Source organism: Muntiacus reevesi, chromosome 1 (assembly GCF_963930625.1).
Source record: "Muntiacus reevesi chromosome 1, mMunRee1.1, whole genome shotgun sequence".
NCBI lineage: Eukaryota > Metazoa > Chordata > Mammalia > Artiodactyla > Cervidae > Muntiacus > Muntiacus reevesi.
Window position 1 is genome coordinate 195,845,117 of NC_089249.1, and position 25,572 is coordinate 195,870,688.

General features: G+C 50.3%; 1 protein-coding gene and 1 pseudogene across 2 annotated transcripts in view; both read left to right on the forward strand.

The window, feature by feature from the left end:
- The window catches only part of CERS4 (ceramide synthase 4), a 34,533-nt gene extending 15,208 nt beyond the window's left edge, over positions 1-19,325 (forward strand). For both annotated transcript variants that reach the window (XM_065917886.1, XM_065917887.1), the window contains exons 2-11: positions 9,679-9,852; positions 12,733-12,850; positions 14,613-14,731; positions 14,832-14,889; positions 15,528-15,578; positions 15,931-16,023; positions 16,234-16,362; positions 16,715-16,821; positions 18,437-18,593; positions 18,829-19,325. In XM_065917886.1, the coding sequence (XP_065773958.1) occupies positions 9,680-9,852; positions 12,733-12,850; positions 14,613-14,731; positions 14,832-14,889; positions 15,528-15,578; positions 15,931-16,023; positions 16,234-16,362; positions 16,715-16,821; positions 18,437-18,593; positions 18,829-19,005 (1,182 nt within the window). In that variant the 5' untranslated portion in view covers position 9,679 and the 3' untranslated portion in view covers positions 19,006-19,325. The remainder of the gene's footprint in view (positions 1-9,678; positions 9,853-12,732; positions 12,851-14,612; positions 14,732-14,831; positions 14,890-15,527; positions 15,579-15,930; positions 16,024-16,233; positions 16,363-16,714; positions 16,822-18,436; positions 18,594-18,828) is intronic.
- Positions 13,366-14,274, forward strand: LOC136155784 (large ribosomal subunit protein eL6 pseudogene; annotated as a pseudogene).
- Positions 19,326-25,572: the final 6,247 nt, after the last annotated feature.

Sequence of the window (25,572 nt, forward strand, 5' to 3'; positions counted from 1 at the left end):
CAGATGACCCCTCAGCAGCCATTCTGAGCTCACTCATTGGCTACAGCTTTAAGGGAAGGCTGCAGAGGCAGGCGGGGGAGGAGCATGGATGGAAGGATGTCCCTGGGAGAACCGCTCAGAACCTGCACAGATCAGTGCCCTGCTTCCCAGACTGCTTTCCCCAACCCGGCTACTAACAGTAACTACATAACTACATTTTTACTTAGAGCTCACTCCACCCCAGGCATCATTCCCAACCCCTCCCCCATGTGGGGGGGGGGGGCATTGTTATTCCCATTTTACAGATGAGGAAACTGAAACACGAGTAGTGAGGTCAATGGCAGGTAAATTGGAGAAATCAAATCCATTGCAAGACTAGCGTGGATGCACTTAGAAGCCACCCAACTTCCTAAACCTGTACAGTGGTGCAGCAAAGCAGATCTGGCTGTACCCATTTTTCAGATGGGGCACCTTGAGGCCCAGAGAGGCAGAGGGTCCACAGGGAACAAGCCGAGGAACTGGAGTCCAAAGGAGAAAAAATGAAAGTTGAGGAGGAGTACCACCCAGAGCCTCGTTCCCGCCTGCCCCTGCAGAGGAGGGCATCTGTTGGAGGAGGGAGTGAAAAAGAAGTTTGAGCCTTATGAGCCATTGATGCCTAGTTACAGCCATACCTGAGCCCCTTCTTCATGTCAGACACTGCCCATGTGTTCCACATGCAGGCTCACTGGCCTACTTGACCACAGAGCAAGGAGGTGGGTGACTTCTCAGAGTTCAGTGTCTCTTCTTTATCAAGGTGGTGAAGGGGGTGAGTGAACAGACACAGTTTAGAGAAAGGGTTTTTCCAGTAGTCACGTATGGATATAAGAATTGAACCACAAAGAAAGCTGAGCACCGAAGAATTGATGCTTTTGAACTGTGGTGTTGGAGAAGACTCTTGAGAGTCCCTGAACTGCAAGGAGATCAAACCAGTCAATCCTAAAGGAAATCAATCCTGAATATTCATTGGAAGGACTGATGCTGAAGCTCCTATACTTTGGCAATCTGATGTGAAGAACTGACTCACTGGAAAAGACTCTGATGCTGGAAAAGATTGAAGGCAGGAGGAGAAGGGGACGACAGTGGATGAGATGATTGGATGGCATCACCAACTCAATGGACATGAGTTTGGGTAGTCTGGGAGTTGGTGATGGACAGGGAAGCCTAGCGTGCTGCGGTCCATGGGGTCACAAAGAGTTGGACATGACTAAGCAACTGAACTGACTGACTGAGGCGGTCCAAGGCTGAGTCTTCTGCAATCTGCAGCCCCCTTTGGAAGGCTCTGAGATTTGGAAAGTGCATTTCTGTTCCCCCTTCAGACTTGGGGACCAGACAAGGCTATGCCTGCTTCAGCTGAGAGGACTAGGCTTTGAGGTTGGTCAACCTCAAACCTCTCCAACCCCCCTCTAAAAAAGGGCTGTTTGGCCAGCTTCCAATATCACAGTGAGTGAGGCAGGGCTGGCGGAGGGTGCTTTAACTGGATCTGAGGTGGGGACAATTGAGAGGTGCCTCCAGGAGGAAGTGGCGACTGAACCGGGGTTTGAAGGATGTGTAGGAGTTTGCCAGACAGACAGGAGAGGTATGTTAGCCATGTGAGGGCTGAGACCTTACCAGTTTTAGTCACCATTTTGTGTTCTCATTACTCAGCGTGGGGCAATAAGTATTAGATGGTCATTCTAGGCAGAGGACAGCATTCGTAAAAGCTGGGGTGTGTGCTGGGAGCAGAGTATATCAAGCAGTGAGGGTGGGCTTTGAGCTGGGGACGTTGGCAGAGGCCTGGGGTTATGGGATGCCGTTGCTCTTGTGCATTCTCACTTGTCCCCAAAGCTCATCATGACAAGCAAGCACCATGGGTGCAGGGACTCAGATCCTGGGTGGAGGAGGAACACGTGGCTGGGGGCCTGGACTTCTGAGTTCCGGCTCCAGCTCTAGTTGGCTGTGGACCTTCCCAGGCTGCCCAGCCCACTTACATCTGTACTGAGGGGTGTTCAGATAGGTGGGAGGGCCCTTGAGAAGGCTATGGATACCCTGTCGTGAATGTAGCTCTTGCTGGGAGGTTGTGTGGGGGTGGAGCCAGAAATTCCAGGCTGGGCATGTGCACTCATGCCCCTGTGGGTGCATGGGATCAAGCCAAATTTTCCTGTTAGTGAATTTGTTTATGTGTTTTTTTTTTAATTTTTTTATGTGTGTTTTTTTTTTAACCATTTTTTAAAATTGAGGTATAGTTAATTTACAATGTTGTGTTAGTTTCAGGTGTATAGGACAGTGATTCAGTTTATATATATATATATATATATATATATATATATATAGTAGATATATATATATATATATATATATATATATACACATGGTTAGTTGCTCAGTCATGTCCAACTCTTTGTGACTCTATGGGCTATAACCCTCCAGGCTCCTCTGTCCGTGGGATTCTCCAGGCAAGAATACTGGAGTGGGTTGCCATGCCCTCCTCCAGGGGATCTTCCAACCCAGGGATCAAACCCAGTCTCCCTCATTGCAGGCAGATCGTTTACCATCTGAGCCACCAAGGAAGCCCAAGAATACTGGAGTGGGCAGCCTATCCCTTCTCCAGGGCGATCTTTCAGACCCAGGAATCGAACTGGGGTCTCCTGCATTGTAGACGGGTTCTTTACCAGCTGAGCTACCCAGGAAGCAATATATATATATACATCTAATATGCATATATATGTATATATAAATACTTTTTCAGAATTCCTTAAATTCTTTTATATATATATATATATATTCTTTTTTAGATTCTTTTCCATTCTGGGTTATTACAAGATATTGAATACAATTCCTTGTGGTATACAACTGGTCCTTCTTGTTTATCAATTTCATGTTTGTGTGTATAGTTGCTCAGTCATGTCTGACTCTCTGCGACCTCAGGGACTGTAGCCCACTAGGCTCCTCTGCCCATGGGATTCTCCAGGCAAGAATGCTGGAGTGGATAGCCATTCTCCAGGGCATCTTTCCGATCCAGGGATCAAATCCGGTCTCCTGCATTACAGGTGGATTCTTTACTGTCTGGGCCACCAGGGAAGTAGTGTTATATGCTATATGTTAATCACAAACTCCTAATTTATCTTTTTTTATAGACATCAACCACTTGGGCAGAAGTCCCTCCATCCTCCTATCCATCCGTCTGTTCTGTCTGTGTCTCCTGAACCTTGTGGGTCTAAACTAACCACTGTCACACACCTGTCTTAAGGAAAATTGCACAATAGGAGAGCTGTGAGTTTACTTTTTATTCAGTCTTTAAATGTGCGCTCAGTCATGTCTGACTCTTTGCAATCCCATGGACTGTAGCCCGCCAGGCTCCTCTGTCCAAGGGATTTTCCAGGAATAGGGGTGTAGGTTGCCTCTTCGAGGGGATCGTCCCAATCCAGGGATCAAACCTGTGTCTCTTGTGTCTCCTGCATTGCCAAGGGGGGTCTTTACCACCGCGCCACCTCAGGGTCTTCACTGAGGACAACAGCTCTGGAGACAGCCACTTGGTAGCTCTGAGTAAACAGCTTGAAAAGAGGTAGGGAGGAGCCAGGATATACATGAATTTTGGGGGGTAAGAAATACATGGAGTCCAGCACACACCTTGGGAAAATATGACTGCCTGTGACAAAGAACAGATAAGATAATCATTTCCGTGCTTTTCTGTGTTTGGGAAGATGCAAGAATCTGAGGTCATTGAAATTCTTCTGGCTATGAGTCTGAACTATCCAGGGACCCTTTTTATCCAAAGCACAGAATGCCTCATCCTGTTTTTCTTCTATCCTGAATTCCCCTGTGGGCGCCCTGCCTGTAGGTTACAGTTTAACCCTTCGTATAACTGGATGGTGAGCAGCACTCTTTGTTCCCTTTTTTTTTTTGGACACCTTGGCCCATCCGTCAGGCTGGGGCCTCTTGGTGTCCCTCCCACCCCAGAGTGTACAGCGGTGGTGGCTGCTGCTCATCACTTCACCGATGCCTGAACTTGAACGCCCTCTGTCATGCTCTTTGGGCTGACTGCTCATGTACACTTCCTCCCTGGGGGATTTCATCCATTACCTGCCCCAACCCCGGAGGAGCTCCAGCCTAATCCGTGGCCTCGGGGACATCCAAGGCACGCCCCTCCCACTTGTCACCAAACCCAACTCCTACCTCCCAAATCCACTGTCCACTGAAAAAAAATGTACAACCTAAAAGCAGAAATTATGTTTTACCCTGTGGACATTCTGAGGACTTCAAGCCCAGAGAGAGCCTCTCAGATAGCTCTGAGGGAGTGCTCTGAAGAGATGAGGCAGGAATCAGGATATATAGGAGTGTTTGCAACAAAGACCAGGTAGTCGGAACTTCGGAAGATTACTGCTAGTTAAAACCAGGGCTTCCCTGCTGGTCTAGTGGTTTAAGAATCCAGCTGCCAATGCAGGGGACACGAGTTCAACCCCTGATCCGGGGAGATGACATATGCCAGAGGGCAACTGGGCAGGTGCCCCACCATGCTCCATAACAAGAGAAGCCAAAACAATGGGTCCTAGATGTTTTTCAAGACAGATATTTTAATCTGCACAGAAGAGGGATGCACAGCATGGAAACACAGCTCACTGCATTTTCTCAACCAGAATACCACATGCATCAAGAGACAGGACATTCCAACCCCCAGCAGCCTCTCTTGGCCCCTCTGATCCCTGCCTGCTCCTAAGAGTAACCCCTCTTACCTGGCAATGTGAGGGGGGAGAAATAATGCCCTCCTTACCGACATCTGCATCCTAATCCCAGAACCTGGGGGTACATGCTACCCCTTGTGGCAAAGAGAGACGGAGCTTGCAGGTGGAATTAAGGTTGCTAGTTGGCGGGTCTTTGGGGGGCGGGGGGTGTAGTAGCTTCTCCTGGGTGGGCCCCTATTCTGGCCTCCAAAGCCACTTCCTGTCTGGGAATCCACACCCACCCCCCCCACCCCGCCCTTGCCATCCCACCTAAAATAAAACTGAGGGCCATAAAACTCCCAGACTTCACAAGATCAAATGGAAAATGGTACAGCCACTCCAGAGTGCAGTTTGGTAGTTGCACATCAAGGAAAATATGCAGCGAAAGTAGAAAAGTGAAAGTGTCAGTCACTCTGTCCTGTCCCATACTTTGCGACCTCATGGATTCAGGCAAGAATACTGGAGTGAGTTGCCGTTCATTTTTCCAGGGGATCCTCCTGACCCAGGGCTCAAACCCAGATCTCCTGCATTGCAGGCAGATTCTTTACAGTCTGAACCACCAGGGAAGCCCAAGTATGACCAGGTAATTCCACTCCTCCGGACAGACCCAGGAGACAGGAAGACGTCGATTCACACAAGACTGGGACGACTGGGACGTGAATGTTCTGAACAGGTTTGCTTTTAACTACCCCAAACTGAATGCATCTCAGATGCCCATTAACAAGTGAATGATAGACTTGCTTGGTGGTCCAGTGGTTGATTCGATCCCTGGTCTGGGAGGATCCCACATACTTCGGAGCAACTAAGTCCATGGGCCACATCTACTGAAGCCCACGTGCCCTAGAGCCCGTGCTCCTCGACAAAAGAAGCCACTGCAATAAGAAGCCTGCGTACTGCAGTTAGAGAGTAGCCCCTGGTCGCCACAACTAGAGAAAAGCCCGCACAAAGCCCGCACGCAGCAACAAAGACCCAGTGTAGCCAAAAAAATAAATAAAACAAATACATTTAATCAATTAATAATAAGTAAAAGTTAAAAAAAAACAAGTGAGTGACAACCAACTGCAGTATATTCATTTAGTGGGGCTTCCCTGGTAGCTCAGATGGTAAAGAATCTGCCTGCAATGTGGGATCCCTGGGTTCAATCCCTGGGTTGGGAGAAGGGAATGGCAACCCACTCCAGTATTCTTGCCTGGAGAATCCCATGGATCGAAGAGCCTGACAGGCTAACAGTCCATGGGGTCACAAAGAGTCAGACACGAGTGAGTAACTTTCACTGTTCATTTAGTACCAGCAATTTGAGAATTGAAGCTACTGAACTTGCAACAACAGAGGTGAATCTTGAAAATATTATACAAGTGAAAGAAGCCAGACACAAGTGAAAGAAGCGCATCACAGAGATGGGGTTTGTGATTCCATTTATATGAAGCTCTGGAACAGACAAAAGTAAACCCCCGTGGGGGGCGGGAAAAAACTGGAGCAGAGGTTCCCTTTGGCCGGTGGAGATGGAGGTTGACTGAGAAGCGGCTGAGGGAGAGAGAGAACCTGATGGAGGGAGGGGAATGTTTGTGGCTGGAGGTTGGTTTCCATAGGTGCGTGTATTGGTCAAAACTCAGCAGTTGTGCACTTAACGCTGATGCATTGTGCTCTAGTAAATTTTACCTTCAAAGAAAAAAAACACATAAGTCAATATTGAACTCTAGTTAATGATCTGCATGCTGAAATATTTAAGGGTGATGTGACTTGATGTCAGTTAGTTTTTTTAAATATTTATTGAAGTATGGCACTAGTGGTGGTGGCAAAGAATCCGCCTGCCAGTGCAGGAGATGCAAGAAACTTGGGTTCAGTCCCTGAGCTGGAAGGATCCCCTGGAGGAGGAAATGGCAACCCACTCCAATATTCTTGACTGGAAAATTCCCAGGGCGGGGGAGCCTGGTAGGCTACCATCCACGTGGTCGCAAAGACTCGGGCACGTGGTTGATCTTCAGTGTTGTGTTAGTTTCAGATACACAGCACAGTTATACACTCGATTCTTTTTTAGATTCTTTTCCATTACAGGTTATTACAAGAAATTGAGTAGAGTTCCCTGTGCTATTCAGTAGGCCCTTGTTTGTTACCACTTTTATATATAGTAGTATGTACATTTTAACCCCAAACTCCTAATTTATTCCTCCCCCTAAGCTGCTTATTTTGTGGTTTTCTGTTTGCTTTTAATGCAAATTACTTTATTATTAATAGTGTACTAATTTTATACTAGTATCACAGGATTTTACAATTTAACAAATAGTTATAAGAAACAAAGAAAAGAAATGTCAAAGCATTAAAAGGTAAGATAAAAAGACAGCAAATCAAGACATGGTAATGGTGTAAAGATGGAAATGTAGATAAGTGCAACAGAAGAGAAAATTCCATAAATAGACTTCTAAATATAATAACTTTTTAAAAGCTAAAACACTTACTGAAACAAGATAGGAAAGGTGAATTACTAAGGGGTACTTAAAGAACAAATTGAGAAAAAAATTCTGATTCCCAGCTTAGCTGTCCCAACCAAATAAACTCTAAGTCTTAAATACACCTGTATGTGTATGTGCATATATAAAATCACATTGTAGAAATTGTAGTAATAAAAATAGAATGTGTTTTAAATTGGAGTGTAAATCACAATCTCTGAAGCAACAGATAAAATATTGAGAATAAGTCTTTTAAAAAAAATAATATTATTTAATCTTGAAAGAAGTAAGGTGTTTGTTGCTCAGTCATGTCCAACTTTCTGTGACCCCATGGGCCCCAAAGCCCACCAGTTCCTCTGTTCATGGGATTTACCAGGCAAAAATATGGAATGGGTTGCCATTTCCTCCTCCAGGAGATCTTCCCAGCTCAGGGATGGAACCCAAGTTTCTTGCATCTTCTGTATTGGTAGGTGGATTCTTGACCACTAGCGCTATAGTCTGAACCTGGGTCTCCTGCATTGCAGGCAGATTCTTTAACATCTGAGCCATCAGGGAATGTTGTCTTAAGATTAAAACAACATTAAGAGGAGCTGATTCTTTTGTTGGTTCTCTGCTGTCATAGACTTTGGGGTGATAAAAGTTCTCCTGGGCTGAGGAAGAAGCAACGCTGTGGTCCCCCAGCTGTTTTTTGAAGTCCACCCAGAAATGCACTGGTGGGTAGATAGAGGGATGGATGGATGCATGGGCAGATGTGTTATAAAGCAACAGAGCAAAACACTAATGGTGGAGCCTAGTGGTGGGTATATAGACACTCACTGTAAATTTGACTTTTCTGTAAGATGTTGGAGGAAATCATCTGATTCCTCCTCACAGTCCACAGACCCTGCATGACCTGCCCCCACCCCCTTCCTTCCCTCATCTCCTCCCACTCTCTCCCCTTGCTCACTCTGCTCCAGCAGAGGAATCCTTGCTGGTCCTCCCTTGCTCAGTGTTGCTCAGTCCTGCCTCAGGGCCTTTGCACCTGCCACTCTGGAAAGTCCCTCCCAGCCCCCCTCCCACCACCACTACCCACTTCTGCACATACCCAAGGCTTCCTCATCTCTAGGTCTCAGCTCAGATGGTGTTTCCTTAGAGACTTTCCATGATAAATCATGTCACCCTGTTTCTACCAGGCCCCATCACGATGTGTTGTCTCATTTATATATGAATCTATTTACTTGTGGGCTGGGTGCTTCCCCCTGCTGGGCTGTGAGCTTCATGGGGACAGGAATATGTCTGCTTTGTTCCTTGCTGTGTCTCCAGCATCCAGCCTCTGGCTCTGGCATGTATAAGCCACTCAGAGAACATCTCATGGATGGATGGGTGGATAGGTAGGTAGACAGATGGGTGGATGAATGGATGGATGAGTGAATGGGTGGGTGGATGAACAGATGATAGATGAGTTGATGGTGGGTAGATAGCTGGATGCAAAGATGTAAAGGTGGGCAGGCACATGGCTGGCTGGCTGAACAGATGAATAGGTGGGTGGAGGGATGGATAGATGAGTAGATGGACAGTGGGTGGGTAGATGGATGAACAGACAGGTAGATAGACAGGTGGGTATGGATGTGTGGACAGGTGGATGGATGGATGGGATGATGGACAAGTAGATGGGTGGATGGATAGGTGAATGGATTGATGGATGAACTCATACATGTACAGGTGGGCAAGCAAATGATATGACTGGATGAATGGATAGTTGAATAGGTGGACTGAACAGATGAGTAGATGGATGGGTGGTCTGATGGATGGATGGATAGATGGATGAACAGACTTCGAAAGTGGGGACCAGTATGGGGATTGGGGCACTTGTTTTAAATCTTGGGAACCAGAGAAGTCATTTGGGTTCCTTGGGACAACTGGGCCCCACAGCAGCTCCCCAGCAGCTCTTGGTGGAAAGCTGGCCCACCCTGACCATTGTTCCATTATCTGGCGGCAAGCTCGGTCAGACTGTAGGCACTCTTGCCCAGCCGCGGCCGGGAGAAAGGGAGTGAGACAGCTGACATTCACAACTCAAGGAGAGTCCATGCGTGGAAGGATGGCCAGGGAGGGAATTGTGGATTCCTTAAATCTTTCATCTTTGGGCTGTTTCAGAGGAACCTCCCCACAATGATAGAAAGCCTTCCCAGCTGCTCGAGAGCTCAAGGTCATCACCCTAATCAGTCCCTCCCTCCTGGCTGCCTTTCTCATGTCTGTAAAGTACAGCATAATAACTACCATCACGAGCTGCATTTAAGGGTCAGCAGTCACCGGGCTAAGCACTTTGTGCACCTGATGAAGCTGGCCTACGAGGTGGGTATTGCCTTCCCAGTTTTACAAATGAACTTGAGATTCAGAGAGGTCAGGTCATTTGCCTGAGGATACACAGCCCAAGTCTATCCTTCACACTGGCTCTAACAGACTCCTGGCTGCCCGGTCCTCCCACTCAACGTGTCCCGTGTGCCGAGCTGTCCTCTTACTGGACCCTGTGTCCGCAGGATGTGGTCCAGCCTGAATGACTGGCTGTGGCACGAGAGGTTCTGGCTCCCCCCGAACGTCTCATGGGCTCAACTGGAGGACCGTGATGGCCTGGTCTTCCCCCACCCCCGGGACACACTGGTGGCTGTGCCCCTGGCGCTGGCCCTGGTGGTCGTTCGCTTCACCTTCGAGAGGTAAGTGACTGCGACGCCCACCCTGCACTCTCGCATCTGCAGGATCGCATCCTCACGTGTCCCCGGAGGGAGCCTGGCTCTGAGTCAAAGTTCCCTTCTGGCTCCATCCTGCCCCCCACCCCAGCTACTGCCACCCATATTCTGAGGGTCTCAGAGGCCCGGGACATAGGCTGCAGGTTTCTGGGAATGCCAGAATCTCGGAAAACAAGTGGGGATCGTGGTGGGGGGATGCTCTTGCTTGCTTTACTGACCTGGGATGGGTCTGCAGAGGCCATTCAGTAAGTGAAGGAACTCCCACCCACTCCCTCGTCCTTCCTTCCTGTTTGGGTGCCTCTCCTCCCTCCCCAGTACCCGCTCCCCCACCACCACCACCCTTCCCTCCTTGTTCCTTCCAACACCTTCCCTTTGATCTCCTTTGTAGCCAAAGGAAGGGCTAAGGTACTCCAGCCCCCACTTTGGGACCCCCCTGCACTCACCTCCTGCAGCCGGGTCCCTGGTGCCTGAGTGTATGCTGAATGCCCAGGTTCTCGGGCCCTCCTGGTTTCTCAGACCCATGGATTTTCAGTTATTTCTCATGCGATCCATTCACTGCCCCAGACTGCAGTTCTTCCTCTTTCCCTGACCGTCCGTCTCCTGGGTCCCTTCCCTCTGGGCCACGCTCCGCTACCTGACTTGTGCTGTGATCGCAGCTCCCACATCTGCCCGGCCCCCACGGCCCACCCCTACAAGGTTTGCCCCCCTCAGTTTCCCCCTCGGTGCCCAAGGGCCCCTCCCGCTCCCCTTCCTCCATAGCTCACGTGCGATTTCAGATCCCCCACCTTTTTCTAAAAAATATTTATGATCTTCGCTGTGGGATGTGGGATCTTTAGTTCCAGCATGCAGGACCTTTTAGCTGTGGCATGTGGGATCTAGTCCCCTAACCAGGGGTTGAACCTGGGCCCCCTGCATTGGGAGCATGGAGTCTTGGCCACTGGACTGCCAGGGCAGTCCCAGGTCTCCAGCCTTCTTTGCGACCCCCTGGGCTTTCTACACCTTGCCTGTCCCACTCACGAGGAGCTTCCTGGAGTCAGGACTGCCAGGACACAGGACATGGGGAAGCCAGGGCCCATTCTTTGACATTATATTTACCAGACACCCCTGCTCTGAGCAATTTGCGTGTCTTAACTCAGCCCTCATGGCCACCCGGTGAAGTGGTACTGTTATTATCCCCATTTTACAGAAAAGGAAATGGAGGCACAGAGAGGTTAAGTGACCTGCCTGAGGTCACACAGCAGGTAGGTCATCTAGGATCAGGCTTTGCCTGAGGGATTCTGGGAGGCCCAATTCAGCCAGGCCTTGAAGGATGGGTCTGTTTTCTCACCTATTTAGTCAAGGGCTCCAGCTGAGATGGGCATGTTAACACCTCCCAAAGATATCCCTTGCTTTTCTAAAGGGCAATGGGGTTGGAAGTAGCTTCCTGGGGTCAAACACAGGCAGAGGTTTTCCCCATTAAGGGAAAGTAGATCCTGGGCCTGCCTTTCACTTGCTGCATCACCTGGTGTGGATCTCTGGCCTTTCTCAGCCTCAGTTTGCCTATCAGGACAATGGGAACAATAATAATAGGGTTAAGTGAGCCAGCACACAGGTGGACTTAGACACATGCTTGGCAGATCGTAAGTTTTCAATAAATGGCAGTCGTGGGACCTCTCTAGTGGTCCAGTGCTTAGGAGTCCACGGTTCAGCTGCAGAGGGCCAGGGTTCCATCCCTTGTTGGGGAACTAAGATCCAGCATGACCTGAGGCACAGCCAAAAAAGAAAAAACCATGGCAGTCATGTCCCATTCCTGCCTCCTCCCTCCCTGCCTCCCAGCACGAGTGAGTCTGGAATGAGTCCCTTGCTGAGCTGCCCTGAACCTCAGTTTCCCCCAGTGAAAGGTGGTATTGATATGGTGGACATGGCCTTTGGTCCTGACCCTGGTCTTGGAGCCCCCCTTGTGGGCACCGTGGTGATTGCCTCACCAGGGTCCCCTCTCCAAATGTCCACGAGGGAGGAGGGGATGCTGGGAGGGAGGAGGCCTGAGAAGGAGCAGACCTGCTCCTGCCTATGGGGGACCCACAGCCAGGCGGTGGCGGGGGGCGCATATCAGAACTCAGGCAGTGAGGGGCTGTTCATCCCTGCTTTGGGATGGAGTGAAGGTGCTTGCTGTTCTGTCCCTAAGTCATAACTCTGCCACCCCACGGACTGCAGCACGCCAGGCTTCCCTGTCCTTCACTATGTCCCGGAATTTGCTCAGACTCATGTCCATTGAGTCGATGATGCCATCCATCCGTCTCATCCTCTGCATCCCCCTTCTCCTTCTGCCTTCAATCTTTCCTAGCATCAGGGTCTTTTCCATTGATTCAGCTCTTGATATCAGGTGGCCAAACTATTGGAGCTTCAGCATCAGTCCTTCCAAGGAATATTCAGGATTGAATTCCTTTAGGATTGACTGGTTTGATCTCCTTGCAGTCCACGGGACTCTCAAGAATCTTCTCAAGCACCATGATTCCAAAGCATCAATTCTTTGACGCTCAGCCTTCCTTATAGTCCAACTCTCACATCCAAAGGTGCCTGGGTACCACCAAAGTTGATCATCTCACATCCTGGAGACCAATCCAACTGCCTTTTTTTTTTTTTTTTTGGCCATACTCTGAGGCATGTAAGACCTTAGTACCCATACCAGAGATCAAACCTATGCCCCCACCATTGGAAGGTGGAGTCCTAACCACTGGACCGTCTTTCTTAGGTTGTGCCCATTGCAACAGCCAGGCTACCCCCTGCAGGCTCCCAAACTGTGGCCTGGCCCCAGTGACCCCCATTTCCCAACCTGGACTGACAAGCTTTGTCTCCTTCTGCACCCAGATTCGTTGGCCTGCCCCTGAGCCGGTGGCTGGGCGTGCGGAACCAGACCAGGAGGCCAGCGAAGCCCAATGCCACGCTGGAGAAGTACTTCGTAATGAAAGGGCGGAAACCCACAGAGGTGAGACCCCTGACCCTCTCCTCCATCCCCGTCAGCCTGCTTGGGTGCCCTGGGGCTAGCTCTGGAAGGGGTGCAAGAAAACCCCTACCCCCAACCCCTTGAATCCCAAGGCCCATCAGCCTGTGAGCAGGACTGGGTTTTGGTTTTTATTCTTATTCTTGGCTGCGCTGGTTCTTTTGTTGCTATGCACAGGCTTTCTCTGCTTGTGGTGAGTGGAGGGAGGGCTGCTCTCTAGTTGCAGTGTGCAGGCATCTCATTGTTTTGGCTTCTCTCGTGGCGGAGTACGGGCTTTAGAGCACTTGGGCTTTTGGCACATGGGTCTGGTGGCCCTGAGGCATGTGGAATCTTCCTGGACCAGGGACTGAACCTGTGTTCCCTGTGTTGGCAGACAGATTTTTAACTCTTAGACCACTAGGGAAGTCCCAGGGCTGGGTTTTTATAAGGCCTGTTTTGGGGGGCTCCACCCTATGGACTTCCCCATGGCCCAGCAGTAAGAAATCCACCTGCCAGCTCTTTCCCATCTTGCAAGATGGCGGGTGAAAAGGCTGAGAAGCCAGATACTAAGGAGAAAAAACCTGAAGCCAAGAAGGCTGATGCTGTCAAAAAGGCTAAAAAGGTGAAAGTGGTGAAGAAAGTTAAGAAGGGGAAGCCCCACTGCAGCCGAAACCCTGTCCTGGTCAGAGGAATTGGCAGATATTCCCGATCAGCCATGTACTCCAGAAAGGCCCTGTACAAGAGAAAGTATTCAGCAGCTAAATCCAAGGTCGAAAAGAAAAAGAAGGTTCGGGTTCTTGCTACTGTCACAAAACCAGTTGGTGGTGACAAGAATGGTGGTACCCGAGTGGTCAAACTTCGCAAAATGCCTAGGTATTACCCTACTGAAGATGTGCCTCGGAAACTGTTGAGTCACAGCAAGAAACCGTTCAGTAAGCATGTGAGGAAGCTGCGCGCCAGCATCACTCCTGGGACCGTTCTCATCATCCTCACGGGGCGCCACAGAGGCAAGAGGGTCATTTTCCTGAAGCAGCTGGGCAATGGCTTGTGACTGGGCCTCTGTCCCTCAATCGAGTTCCTCTGCGTAGAACACACCAGAAATTTGTCATTGCCACCTCCACCAAAATCGATATCAGTGGTGTGAAAATCCCAGAACATCTCACTGACACTTACTTCAAGAAGAAGAAGCTGCGTAAGCCGAGACACCAAGAGGGTGAGATCTTCGACACAGAGAGAGAGAAATACGAGATCACAGAGCAGCGCAAGGTTGATCAGAAAGCTGTGGACTCACAAATTCTGCGAAGAATCAAAGCTGTCCCTCAGCTCCAGGGCTACCTCCGCTCTGTGTTTGCTCTCACAAATGGAATTTACCCTCACAAAGTAGTATTCTGAACTTCTTACAAAGAACCTAATTAAATAACTTGTCCATTAAAAAAAAAAAAAAGAAAGAAAGAAATCCACCTGCCAATGCAGGAGGCTTGGGTTCAGTCCCTGGGTTTGGGAAGATTCCCTGGAGGAGGAAATGGCAACCCACTCCAGTATTCCTGCCTGGAGAATCCCAAAAGAGTCGGACATGACTGAAGTGACTGAGTACGCACACAACACCCTGTGAAACCCCCTATTCCCCTACCAACATAGGTAGACCACCCCACAGGTGAGGTTTAGGACCACGGCGCGGGGAGGGGTATGCAGAGCTGGGTCCTGGCTGTACTGGGACAGTGGCGGGAGACCACCTCTGTGACCCTGGCCCCCATCACCCGCTCTCCAGTCCCAGATGAACCTCCTGGCCACCCAGTGTGGCCTCACGCTGCGGCAGACTCAGTGCTGGTTCCGGAGACGCCGGAACCAGGACCGGCCCTGCCTGACCAAGAAGTTCTGTGAGGCCAGGTAAGCCCAGGGTGGGGCTGGTGAGGGGGTGTCTGGGGGTGCAGTGAGGGGGGATCTGCTCCTTTGTCAGCTGCCTCATGGGCTCCCTCCCCACCTGCAGCTGGAGGTTTGCCTTCTATCTGTGCTCCTTCATCAGTGGAACCATGGTTCTTTACCACGTGAGTGTACCTGATGGCTTACCTGCCGTGTATCCCACAAGCGCCTACTATGTGCTGGGCCCAGATTGGATTGGGGAGGGGTGTGTGGGGCTCGGGCAGATGGGGAAACATGCAAAGGCACAGGGAGGGCGGAAGGAACGTGGCAAGGTGATGGTGAATGTTCACTTGATGGGCGGCCTGTTGAGGACCTACTGTGTGTCGGGGCTGGGGATTCTGAATAACAAACCTCTGGTGTGCAGTGAGAGGGCCTTCCAGGTGGTGCCAATGGTAAAGAACCTACCTGCCAATGCAGGAGACATAAGAGATGCGGGTCCAATCCCTGGGTCAGGAAGATCCCCTGGAGGAGGGCATGGCAACCCACTCCAGTATTCTTGCCTGGAGAATGCCATGGACAGAGGAACCTGGTGGGTTACAGTCCATAGGGTCACAAAGCGTTAGACACAACTGAAGTGACTTAGCACACACACACTCCTGCGCACACCCGACAGTGAGGGCAGAGCTGTAGTTGACCCGAAACAGCCAGCCTGAGTGTGAGCAGCACGTTGAGAGCCCGGGAGCCCGGGAGGAGGACCCAGGCCTGGGGTGCGAGTTTTGGGTGCTAACCTTTGGACATCCTCAGACTCCCCTCGTCCCTGCAGGAGTCATGGCTGTGGACGCCGGTCATGTGCTGGGAAAATTACCCACATCAGGTGAGTGCCAGGAGGGTGTTTGGAGGCTGGTGGGAAGATGAGCATGGTCAGAGTTCCTGTGGTCACAGGCAGGAGAGCCAAAGCTGGACATCCTACCAGCATTCTCCTCTGAGTCCCACTCTAGTTTTTGGCTCCCTTGTGGAGTGGAGAGGGGCCAGGAGTCAGGACACTTGGAGCAGGAAACCACAAAACCTCTGCCCTTGGTTACCGCTACGGACAGGGAGCTCATGCCTTCCTCACTCACTGGGAGTCATGTGTGGTGGGTTTGAGCAAATGGGGAGGGCCCTGCCCCATACCCCATGCCCTGTGGGCGCCTCCACTCCCCACTGCTAACCTTGCACCCCTGCCACAGCCCATGAAGCCAGGCCTGTACCACTGGTACCTCTTGGAGCTGAGTTTCTACGTCTCTCTGCTGATGACACTGCCCTTTGACACCAAGCGCAAGGTGAGGTCAGGCCAAGAGTCTGGATGGGGAAGTGATGCCCTGGGATGATTATGACCCAGTTCCCGGTGGGGAGGGGCGGCCTTATCCCACACCCCAAGAACCTTGGCGCCTCAGGGAGGTGGCATGGTATCCATCCTCCAAGCAACCCCCCGGGAGGGCTTGCTCCAGCCACCCAGCGTCATCCCGGCAGTGACCGTCTCTGTCACACAGGACTTCAAGGAGCAGGTGATTCATCACTTCGTGACCATCATCCTGATCAGCTTCTCCTATAGCTTGAATCTGATGCGCATCGGCTCCCTGGTGCTGCTGCTGCATGACTCCTCCGATTACCTGCTGGAGGTGGGCTGGGCCCAGCCTGACCCCTTCTGGCTTCCACCCGCCCCCCACCCCCCACCCTCCCACGTGCCCCTGGGGTTGAGGTCCCACCCACTGTCTGCAGGGAGCTGAGGCCCCCACCCCATGTCTACCTTCAGGGAGCTGAGGCACCACTCCCTGGCAGTCTCCAGAGAGCTCAGGTCCCCACCCTGTCACCCCTGCAGATCACACTTTACCTGTCTAGGCAGTTCCTAGAGATGAAACCCTGCCCCAACTCACCTGGCCAAGCCCCGGGGCACTTTTTCCCTGGGAGGAGGCCCCGCCATTTCTTGGCCCTGCCCTTCCCACGTCTATTTCTCTCTGCTGCCCTCCCCAGGCCAGTAAATTGTTCAACTACACACACTGGCGGCGCCTGTGCGACACTCTTTTCATCATCTTCTCGCTGGTTTTCTTCTACACTCGCCTCGTGCTCTTTCCCACCCAGTGAGTCAGCCCTTCCGCGATGGGGGGCGGGGGGGTGGGGGTGGCTGAGATACGGGTCTGCCTCACCGTCGGTTCTTGGGTTCCCCAATCCAGGGAACTGGGGTTGTTGGCCGGGAGGCTTCTAGGAAGAGGCAGAGAAAGGGGTTTCCAACACAGGACACAGCCTATGCAAAGGCCCAGAGGTAGGCAAACAGAGCATTGGGCTTAGTCATCATCAGCCCCAGGTGCCTGGAACATGGGCTGGGAGACCAGGTCAGGTCCCCGTTTGGTCAGGTCTTTGCCTGGGAATTTGCTGAGCCTCCCACCTCCCTCCTCTTTCATGCCAGCAGAGGGAACAGTGGGAAGGTCCTGTGGAGCTGACACTGGTGGATGCAGAAGTATAATAGGCAAACAAATCGGCTACAGAATATGTGCAGCAGTGATTTTGCTAAAGAGAAGAAAAGTCAGGAAGGGCATAGGAACTGCGTGGAGAGTTGGAATTAAGGTGGTCGGAGAAGGCCTCACTGACAGCATTCATAGAGGCAGGACCGTGTCCAGCATGTTGGAAGAACAGATAGAAGACCCCTGTGGTGGAAGCAGAGGGAGAGAGGGAGGAAGTGAAGGCAGAGCATGATGGACAGAGTATGCAGGGCTTTGGGGAGAAATTGGGTCTTTATCCCGAGACAGGTGGGAGCCCTGAGTAGAGGACTGGAGGGACCTGATGTGAGTTCTCACAGGCTCCCTCTGGCGGCTGCAGGGGAATAGCTGGTAGGAGGCTGGGGCTGAAGCTGGGGTCCAGGCCCAGATGACAGCACTGGTCCGGGTAGCCAATGATGGGGCAGGACCAGGGCAGGTGAGAGAAGTGTGTGGGCTCAAGGAGATGACTCAAGGGTTATGAGACGGGAATGGGGTCAGAGCTGCTGCTTGAGGAACAGGAGCTTAGCTGTGACCGTGCTGGGTTTAAGGGGCTGGCAACACCCCCAGTCACCACCACAGCCACCGAAAAGTGGAGGAAGCGGTGGACACTAGCCTGGGGTCCTGGGGAGAGGGGTAAATGTTCAGTGTTTTCATCCACGAGACTGGATGGGGTCACCGGAGACCAGGTGTTGACAGAGAAGCCCAATTCTGGGGTTGCAGGTCAGGGGAACCTGCAGAGGAGATGGAAGGGGAGCAGCCATGAAGTGGGGACCTGGGAGTGTGGGTCCCTGAAGGCTCAAGGGGAAAGAGCAGGTGGCGGGGCCAGCCAGGTGCCTCTGCTCTCTGATCAAGGCAGGTCACTGATGACCCTACAGCTGATCTGGGTGGAGGTGGCAGCAGGGGAAATGACGGGGGCCTGAGAAGGTGTGAGAGGACCACCCAGGAGAGCTACTGGGACACTAAGCTCCCCCTTGGGGTTCATGCTTGTGGCTAGCCAGTTGGCCAGCTTGTGCATTCTATGAGTTTAATATAATCAGGTGAGGGGATGACTAAACTGCCCAACTGAAGAGCACAGGCATTATTCTTTGGTGGGAGGAGGGTAATGGGGAGCCATAGAAGGTTCTAGAGCAAGGAAATCATGCAAGTTAAGAGATTCCTAGGACTGGGTGCTACAGCAGCCAGTAAAGCCCTGCCTCTCCCTCCCGCCCACCCACCGTAGGATCCTCTATACCACGTACTATGAGTCCATTGCCAACCTGGGCCCCTTCTTCGGCTACTACTTCTTGAACATACTTCTGGTGATTCTACAGCTGCTACATGTGTTCTGGTCTTGCCTCATCCTCCGCATGATCTACAGCTTCATAAAGAAAGGCCAGGTAGGGAGTCTGGTGGTTAAGACTCCATGCTACCAATGCAGGGGGCGCAGGTTCAATCTCTGGTCGGGGGAACTAAGATCCCCTGTGCGGTGCTTGGGGCCAAAAAAAAGTTAATTAATTAATTAATTAATTTTTAAAAAGGAATGAAAGCCCAGGTAGGGTCGGGGTGGTGTTGGCTAGCGGCATGCTTTCCTGGGGCCTCAGCCAAGCCAGTTCCCTGCGTCCTCTTCCCCAGATGGAGAAGGATGTTCGCAGTGACGTGGAGGAGTTAGACTCCAGCGATGGGGAGGCGGCCGAGGAGTGTCCTCAGATGACGAATGGGGCGGCGCAGCGGCCCGGAGCAGCCCCCACTGACGGCCCTCGGAGCCGGGCAGCCGGTCGCATGGCCAACGGGCACACACCAGACACGTAGCCGGCCAGAGGACTGGCCGCGAGGGGGCTGCCCCCGCGCCGGGCAGCTCCGACCTGTGGGGCAGCTGGACTGGGGGATCTCGGGCAGACTCTGTGGAGACGGGGAGGGCCCCAGGTGGGTGGGGCTGATGATCAGTCTCCAGCCCCTTCCTTCAACCCATCCTCCCGCCTTCTCTGAGCCACCGACGGAGCTGCGGGAAGGGAGGAGGGGCGGCGGGCAGCTTACACGGACGCTGCAGCCCGCCAGCGCCACCTGCAGGCTGCAGCCGGGCGACTGTGAAGAGCGCCGGGCCGAAAGGGGTCCAATAAACCTTGACCGGAACCAGCTTCTCTGCCTGAGAGCTTGTGTCCCCCTTACAGCTCCTCATCATCCCCAGAGGCCCCAAGGCAGCCAGGGCTTGCGTACCCCACCAGTGGGATCTTCAATGCCACCCCAAGACACATGCTCACCCCTTGGGGACCCAGAGAGCAAGCAGTGCGTAGGGACCCCCTTGGGTGAGTCCCCGACTCCCAGCCAGCGCCTGAGCCAAGCCATCTCCTCCCACACCAGGGCAGCCCTGCATTAGCTCCTCACAGACCCTGAGTACAGATGAGCAGGTACTGAGCTCAGACAGGTGGAGTCCTTTGCCCAAGGTCACACAAGTCCAAGCAGATGGGCAGAGGGGAGACTCACACCTGTTCCTGCAGCTCCCTCTCAAGGTCATCCTCAAGGTCCCCAGGACCTCCCTGGAGACAGTGAAATAGTGGTGGGGGTGGGGGGGAACTTCCTGCAGGCTTCCTTCTCAAGGGTCCACCTGGGAGAATTCAGCATCTCCTTACAAGCTATGCAGGAGGGTACCCCCACCCCGGTGCCCCAGAAATCACAGCCACAAGGTTCCGTGCAGGACCAGAAAGTGCTGCCTTCCGGGAACACCAGAGAAGGGGTTGGAGAAGAGAAAGGGTAGGGGAACCGATCTTGCCTTCTGTGCTTCTCAGCAAAGCGGAGAGGATGGGAGTAGGAAGAGATGGCAAAGAGGGGAAAGGTTGCTGCTCCGTGTCCACTGAGAGACAAGGACGGGGGAGAGGAGGGCAGAGGAAAGAGAGTCATGTGATCCAGCAACCCCAATCCCGGGCATGTATCCAGGCAAAACTAATTCAAAAAGATCCCCGCGCCCCTGTTTATAGCAGTACTGTTTACAGTAGCAAGACATGGAAACAACCTGAGTGTCCGTCCACAGATAAATGGATAGAAAAGGTGTATATATACACAGTGGAATATTACCCATAAAAAAGAATGAGAGAATGCCATTTGTAGGAACCTGGGTAGACCTAGAGGTTATCTACATAGACCTAAAATACAAAAGTGAAAGTGTTAGTCACTCAGTCATGTCTGACTCTTTGCAACCCCATGGACTGTAGCCCACCAGGCTCCCCTGTCCTTGGAATTCTCCAGGCAAGAATACTGGAGTGGGTAGCCATTCCCTTCTCTAGGGGCTCTTCCTGACCCAGGGATCAGTTTGGGTCTCCTGCATTGCAGGCAGATTCTTTACTGTCTGAGTCACTTACATGTGGAATCTAAAATATGACACAAATGAACTTATATTTACGAAACAAACAGACTCGAGGCGGCAGGGGAAGGACATATTGGGAGTTTGGGATTGGTAGATGCAAACTATTATATAGAGGATGGGTCAACAGTAAGGTCTTACTGTATAGCACAGGGAACTATATTTAATGTCCTGTGATAAACCATGATGGAAAAGAATATGAAAAAATATACATATCTAAATTACCTTACTATATAACAGAAATTAACACAACTTTGTAAATCAACTATACATCAATAAAGTAAAAAAAAAAAAAAAAAAAAAGAGGCAGATGTTAGAGATGCCAGAAAGAGGGACTGAAAAGATGAGAAGGGAAAACAGTAAGAACAGCTGAGATGGCATGGGAAGGAACAAAGAGGAAAAGAGAAGGGACGGTGTGGGAGGTAGGAGAGAAGGAGGCATGGGAGAGAACAGAGAGAAGAGGAGGGAGAGAAGACTAGGGGCTTGGGGGATGCTGCCTCTGAAGATGGGTGACCTACAGGGAAGAACAGGAGAGGAGAGGAGAAACAGGGGAAAAGGAAAAGAATAACGAGCTGTGAAGGGTTGTCGCGCAGAAATGTGAATGAGGAAATGTGATGAGAAAGAATCAGGTCCTGAGGGGAGGAGAGAGGGATGAAAAGATGTGCAGTGGTCCACACGGGAGAGATGTGAACAACCTGGGAGGAGACAAAAAAGATGCGCAGGCTCCCTTGATCTGAGCAAAGTGCAAATTAAACCGACGATGAATGCCGGTTCTCTTTGTTGTCCCAGCTAAAACAGTGACACCCTCTGTGGGTGAGATTTGCAGGGAAAAAGGATCTGACCTGGACCATGCCCCACCCCAACCCACTCCACCTGTGTGTGTGTGAGCACATACACAGACACACACACACACACCCTGGGGGTTTTGGCAATTAACAGAAGGGCAAAGGCTTTACCTTTTTATCCCCAAAGATACATCCAGTTTTTCCTACATCTACAACTCAGTCAGAAAAGGACAAGTGACCTAAAAAAAAAAAAAAAAAAAACAGAAGCAAAAACTACAATGGGCATTTACAGATGAGATCTTGCTGTTGTTGTCTAGTCGTTAAGTCGTGCCCAACTCTTTGCGACCCCATGGACTGTAGCCCGCGAGGCTCATCTGTCCATGGGATTTCCCAGGCAAGAATACTGGAGTGGGTTGCGATACTTACAGCCAATAAGCATGTGAAGACATACTCAAATCCCAGTGTTAATCAGGGAAACGCAAAGCAAGACGGTGAGATACAATTTCAGGCCCATTCAGTTGTCAAAAATAAATGGGCCAAAGCAAATGTTGGAGAAGATGGGAATCAATAACCTCACATATAGGGCTTTCTCTGGTGGTCTAGTGGATACAAATCTTCCTGCCAATGCCAGGGGCATGGGTTTGATCCTGGGTCCAGGAAAGATCACACATGCTGCAGGGCAGCTAAGCCCACACACCACAAGCTTTGAGCTGGAGCGCCGAGAGCCTGTGCTCTGCAACAAGAGAAGCCACGGCAGTGGGAAGCCCGGGCACCTCAGGAAGGAGTAGCCCCTGCTCGCCACAACTACAGAAAGTCCACGTGTAGCAACAAAGACCCAGCGCAGCCAAAAATAAAAATTAATTTTTAAAAATTAAAAAAATATTTAAATAACCTCACATGGGGGTTATAAATTGGCACAACCACTCAGGATCTATAAAGTTCAGAAACAACGCAAACAAAATGATGTATGGTTTAGGCGTGGACATCTGTTAGTAGAATTATTTCTATAATAAATAGAAAACAAACACAAAATTCAGAAAATTCATGTTGCTTTTGATCTTGGGAGGCAGGGGGATGGGATTCAGGTAGATTTAAATTATTAACACTTATAGCTTTTGAAGTGGTGGGGTGTATGGAGATATACTCATTCTATTATTAATAAATACAACTTAAAAGGGACATGCAAAAAGACAACCAGCAGGATGGGAGAAAATATTCACAAATCATATACCTGAAAAGAGTCTAGTACATAGCACTCAAAACTCAACAACAACCAAACATTTTAAAGATGAGCAAAGGACTTCAGTTGGCTTTTCTCTTGGAGTTGGTTGCCATTTCCTGCTCCAGGGGATCTTCCTAATTCAGGGACCAAACCCGCCTCTCCTACGTCTTCTCCATTGGCAGGAGGATTCTTTACTGCTGAGCCACCAGGGAAGTCCAACTGATACAACAGTATTATCCAAACTACAGACCATCAGAGTTTTCCAATTGTCCCCCTCATGTGCTATATAGGATGCAACCAAGGGTCACATGATGCATTTAGTTATCCTTTGTCTCATTAATTATCTTTTTCAATTTCATCTAATCTGGAAGAATTCCTCAGGCTCTATGTCTTGAGTAACTTTGCATCCTGATCAACAAAAGTCCGTTCTCTTTGGACACACACTCTTATCGTGTCCTAGGTGAATACATGATGTCCCAAATGGGGACTCAATCAGGCCTCCTGTGTCCCAGGAGAGGTTGTGGCTCATCGGTGGAAGGCAAGACTGTGTGGAGCCTGCTGGGTGGAGTTGAGGTCTCTGAGAGCCTCCGAAGAAACCTAAAAGCCACTAAGAGGAATTCAGGGACATCCAAGGAGAAACTGAGGAATGGGAGCAGAGTTGCAGCTGCAGCAACAAAGGGGAAGGACCAGTCTGGACTCCCCCAGGGCCAGCTTGCAAACAGGGGTCCAGGGCTTCTTACAGATGCAGACACCCCCTGTCCCATAACAAGGAATCCTGCTTCTCGTGCTGCCCCCAGCCTCCAGCCAGTCCTCCTTCCTGTGTCTGTAGGCTTGCCCTTTCTCTTGGACATGCAGACACCACCAATACCTTCAGCCTCACCCACCTCAACCCAGGCGGTGAGCACCTCTGCTTCCTGAAAGGGGATGGTAGAAGTCCAGCCTCCCTCCCAGAGAGAAACAAGATTAGGGCATCAGGTCTTCCCTCTGTTTGCCTACCTCTGATGATACCGCACTCCTGGATCTTGCCTGACCTGAAGCTGTCCTGTCCATCTAGTGCCAGGCGCCCTTGGCCCACTAGTCCCTCAGGATGAATTAGGAATTCTGGTAACTTTCATTCACTGCCGCTTACATCCTGCACCTGCTCATGTTTGTTCCTCCGTGTGTATTCTCATGGGTCCCGTGGGCTTGTGCATATTATCGCATGCTTGTTGCGTGCTTTCCCCACAGAGGATATGTTTTATTCTACAGAGAATATGTGTGTGCATCTTTATAGGGGGCTATATGGAAGGCCCACAAGTCTTCTCCAAGGTGCTGAAAGCTCCATTCAAGACCCACATCCACTCAGCCTCCCAACTGAGTTACTCCTCCAGGAAGACTTCTTGGATTGACCCCACCTCCTCTTCAACTGAGGGGGATGTGACATTCACTGCCTATGCCTTCAAGCCCCCAGCCTCCCTCCCCCACACTTGGCCCTGCAAAGCCTGGCCCCACTTGGCCTCGCCTGTGCAGACCCTAGATTCACAATTCAGGACTGAGAGCCCATCCGTTTGACCAGGACCTCCTTACTGGACAAGCACCTGGCCAGGGAGGGAGGCTGCACTCAGCCAGAGGAGTGACCTGGCACCAGATGAGGAAGTGCACAGTTGAGAAAACCCAATGACACAAGAAAATAAGGAACTAACACAGATTAAAGAAATCAACAAATCAGAGGGCAAAGGAACAAAACATGGCAAGAATAAAAATTCTGACCCTTTGGGAACATTAATAAGATAAACCTCTGAAGAGAATGAACAAGAAGGAAATGAGGAGAGTTTTTAAAATATATATGGAAGACTAATTATGTATCAAAAAGACAAGGGATAACAAATGTTGGTGAGGATGTAGAGAAAAAGGGAACCATAGTGCACTGGTGGTGGGAATGTAATCGATGCAGCCACGATGGAAAACACGAAAGAGATTCTCCCCCAAATTAAAAATACAGTACCAAAAAATTAAAAAAAAAATACAATACCATTTGTTGTTGCTGTTCAGTCACTCAGTTGTGTCCGACTCCTTGTGACCCCCCAGGCCTCCCTGTCTCTCACCATCTCCTGAAGTTTGCCCAAGTTCATGTCCATTGCATTGGTGATGCCATCCAGCCATCTCATCCTCTGACACCCTCTTCTCCTTCTTCCCTCAGTCTTTTCCAACATCAGGGACTTCTCTGATTAATCGGCTGTTCACATCAGGTGACCAAAATACAATTATCATCTGATCTAGCAACTCCACTTATGGGTTTTTATCTGAAGGAAACAAAATCACTGTCTTAAAAAGATAAATGCATCGCCCCCCATTTTCACAGCAACACTATTTACAATAGCCAAGATATGGAAACAATCTTAAGTGTCCACTCCAGATGAATGGATAAAGATGTGGTGTATATACAATGTAATATTATTCAGCCACAAAAAGGAAATCCTGCCATTTGCAACCACATGGATGGATCTTAAAGGCATTATGCTAAATGAAATAAGTCAGAGAGAGAAAGACAAATGTATGATCTCACTTACATGTGTAATCTTAAAAAAAAAAAAAAAAAAACAAGCTCATAGATACAAAGAACAGATTGGTAGGTACCAGAGGCAGGGGAGGGAATGGGACAGGCAAAATGGGTGAAGACAATTTTTAAAAACTATATAAACTATATGCTGATAAATTTGAAAATCAAGATGAAATGAATTCATTCATGGGGAAATATAAAATGCAAAAATTGTATCATGAAGAATCAGTACACTTAACTAGACTCATAAATGTTAATGAACTTGGAATAATGGTAGAAAACAAAAACCTACCTCTCCTTAAAGCACAAAACCTAGAGGATTTTACAATCAAGTTTTATCGCCATTACAAATAGCACATAATTCCCATCTTATTCAAATTGATACCAAGATTTTTTTAAAAAAAGAAGAAAGTGGGGTGCAGGACTTTCCTGGTGGTCCAGTGGATAAGAATCTACCTGGCCATCAGGGGACAGG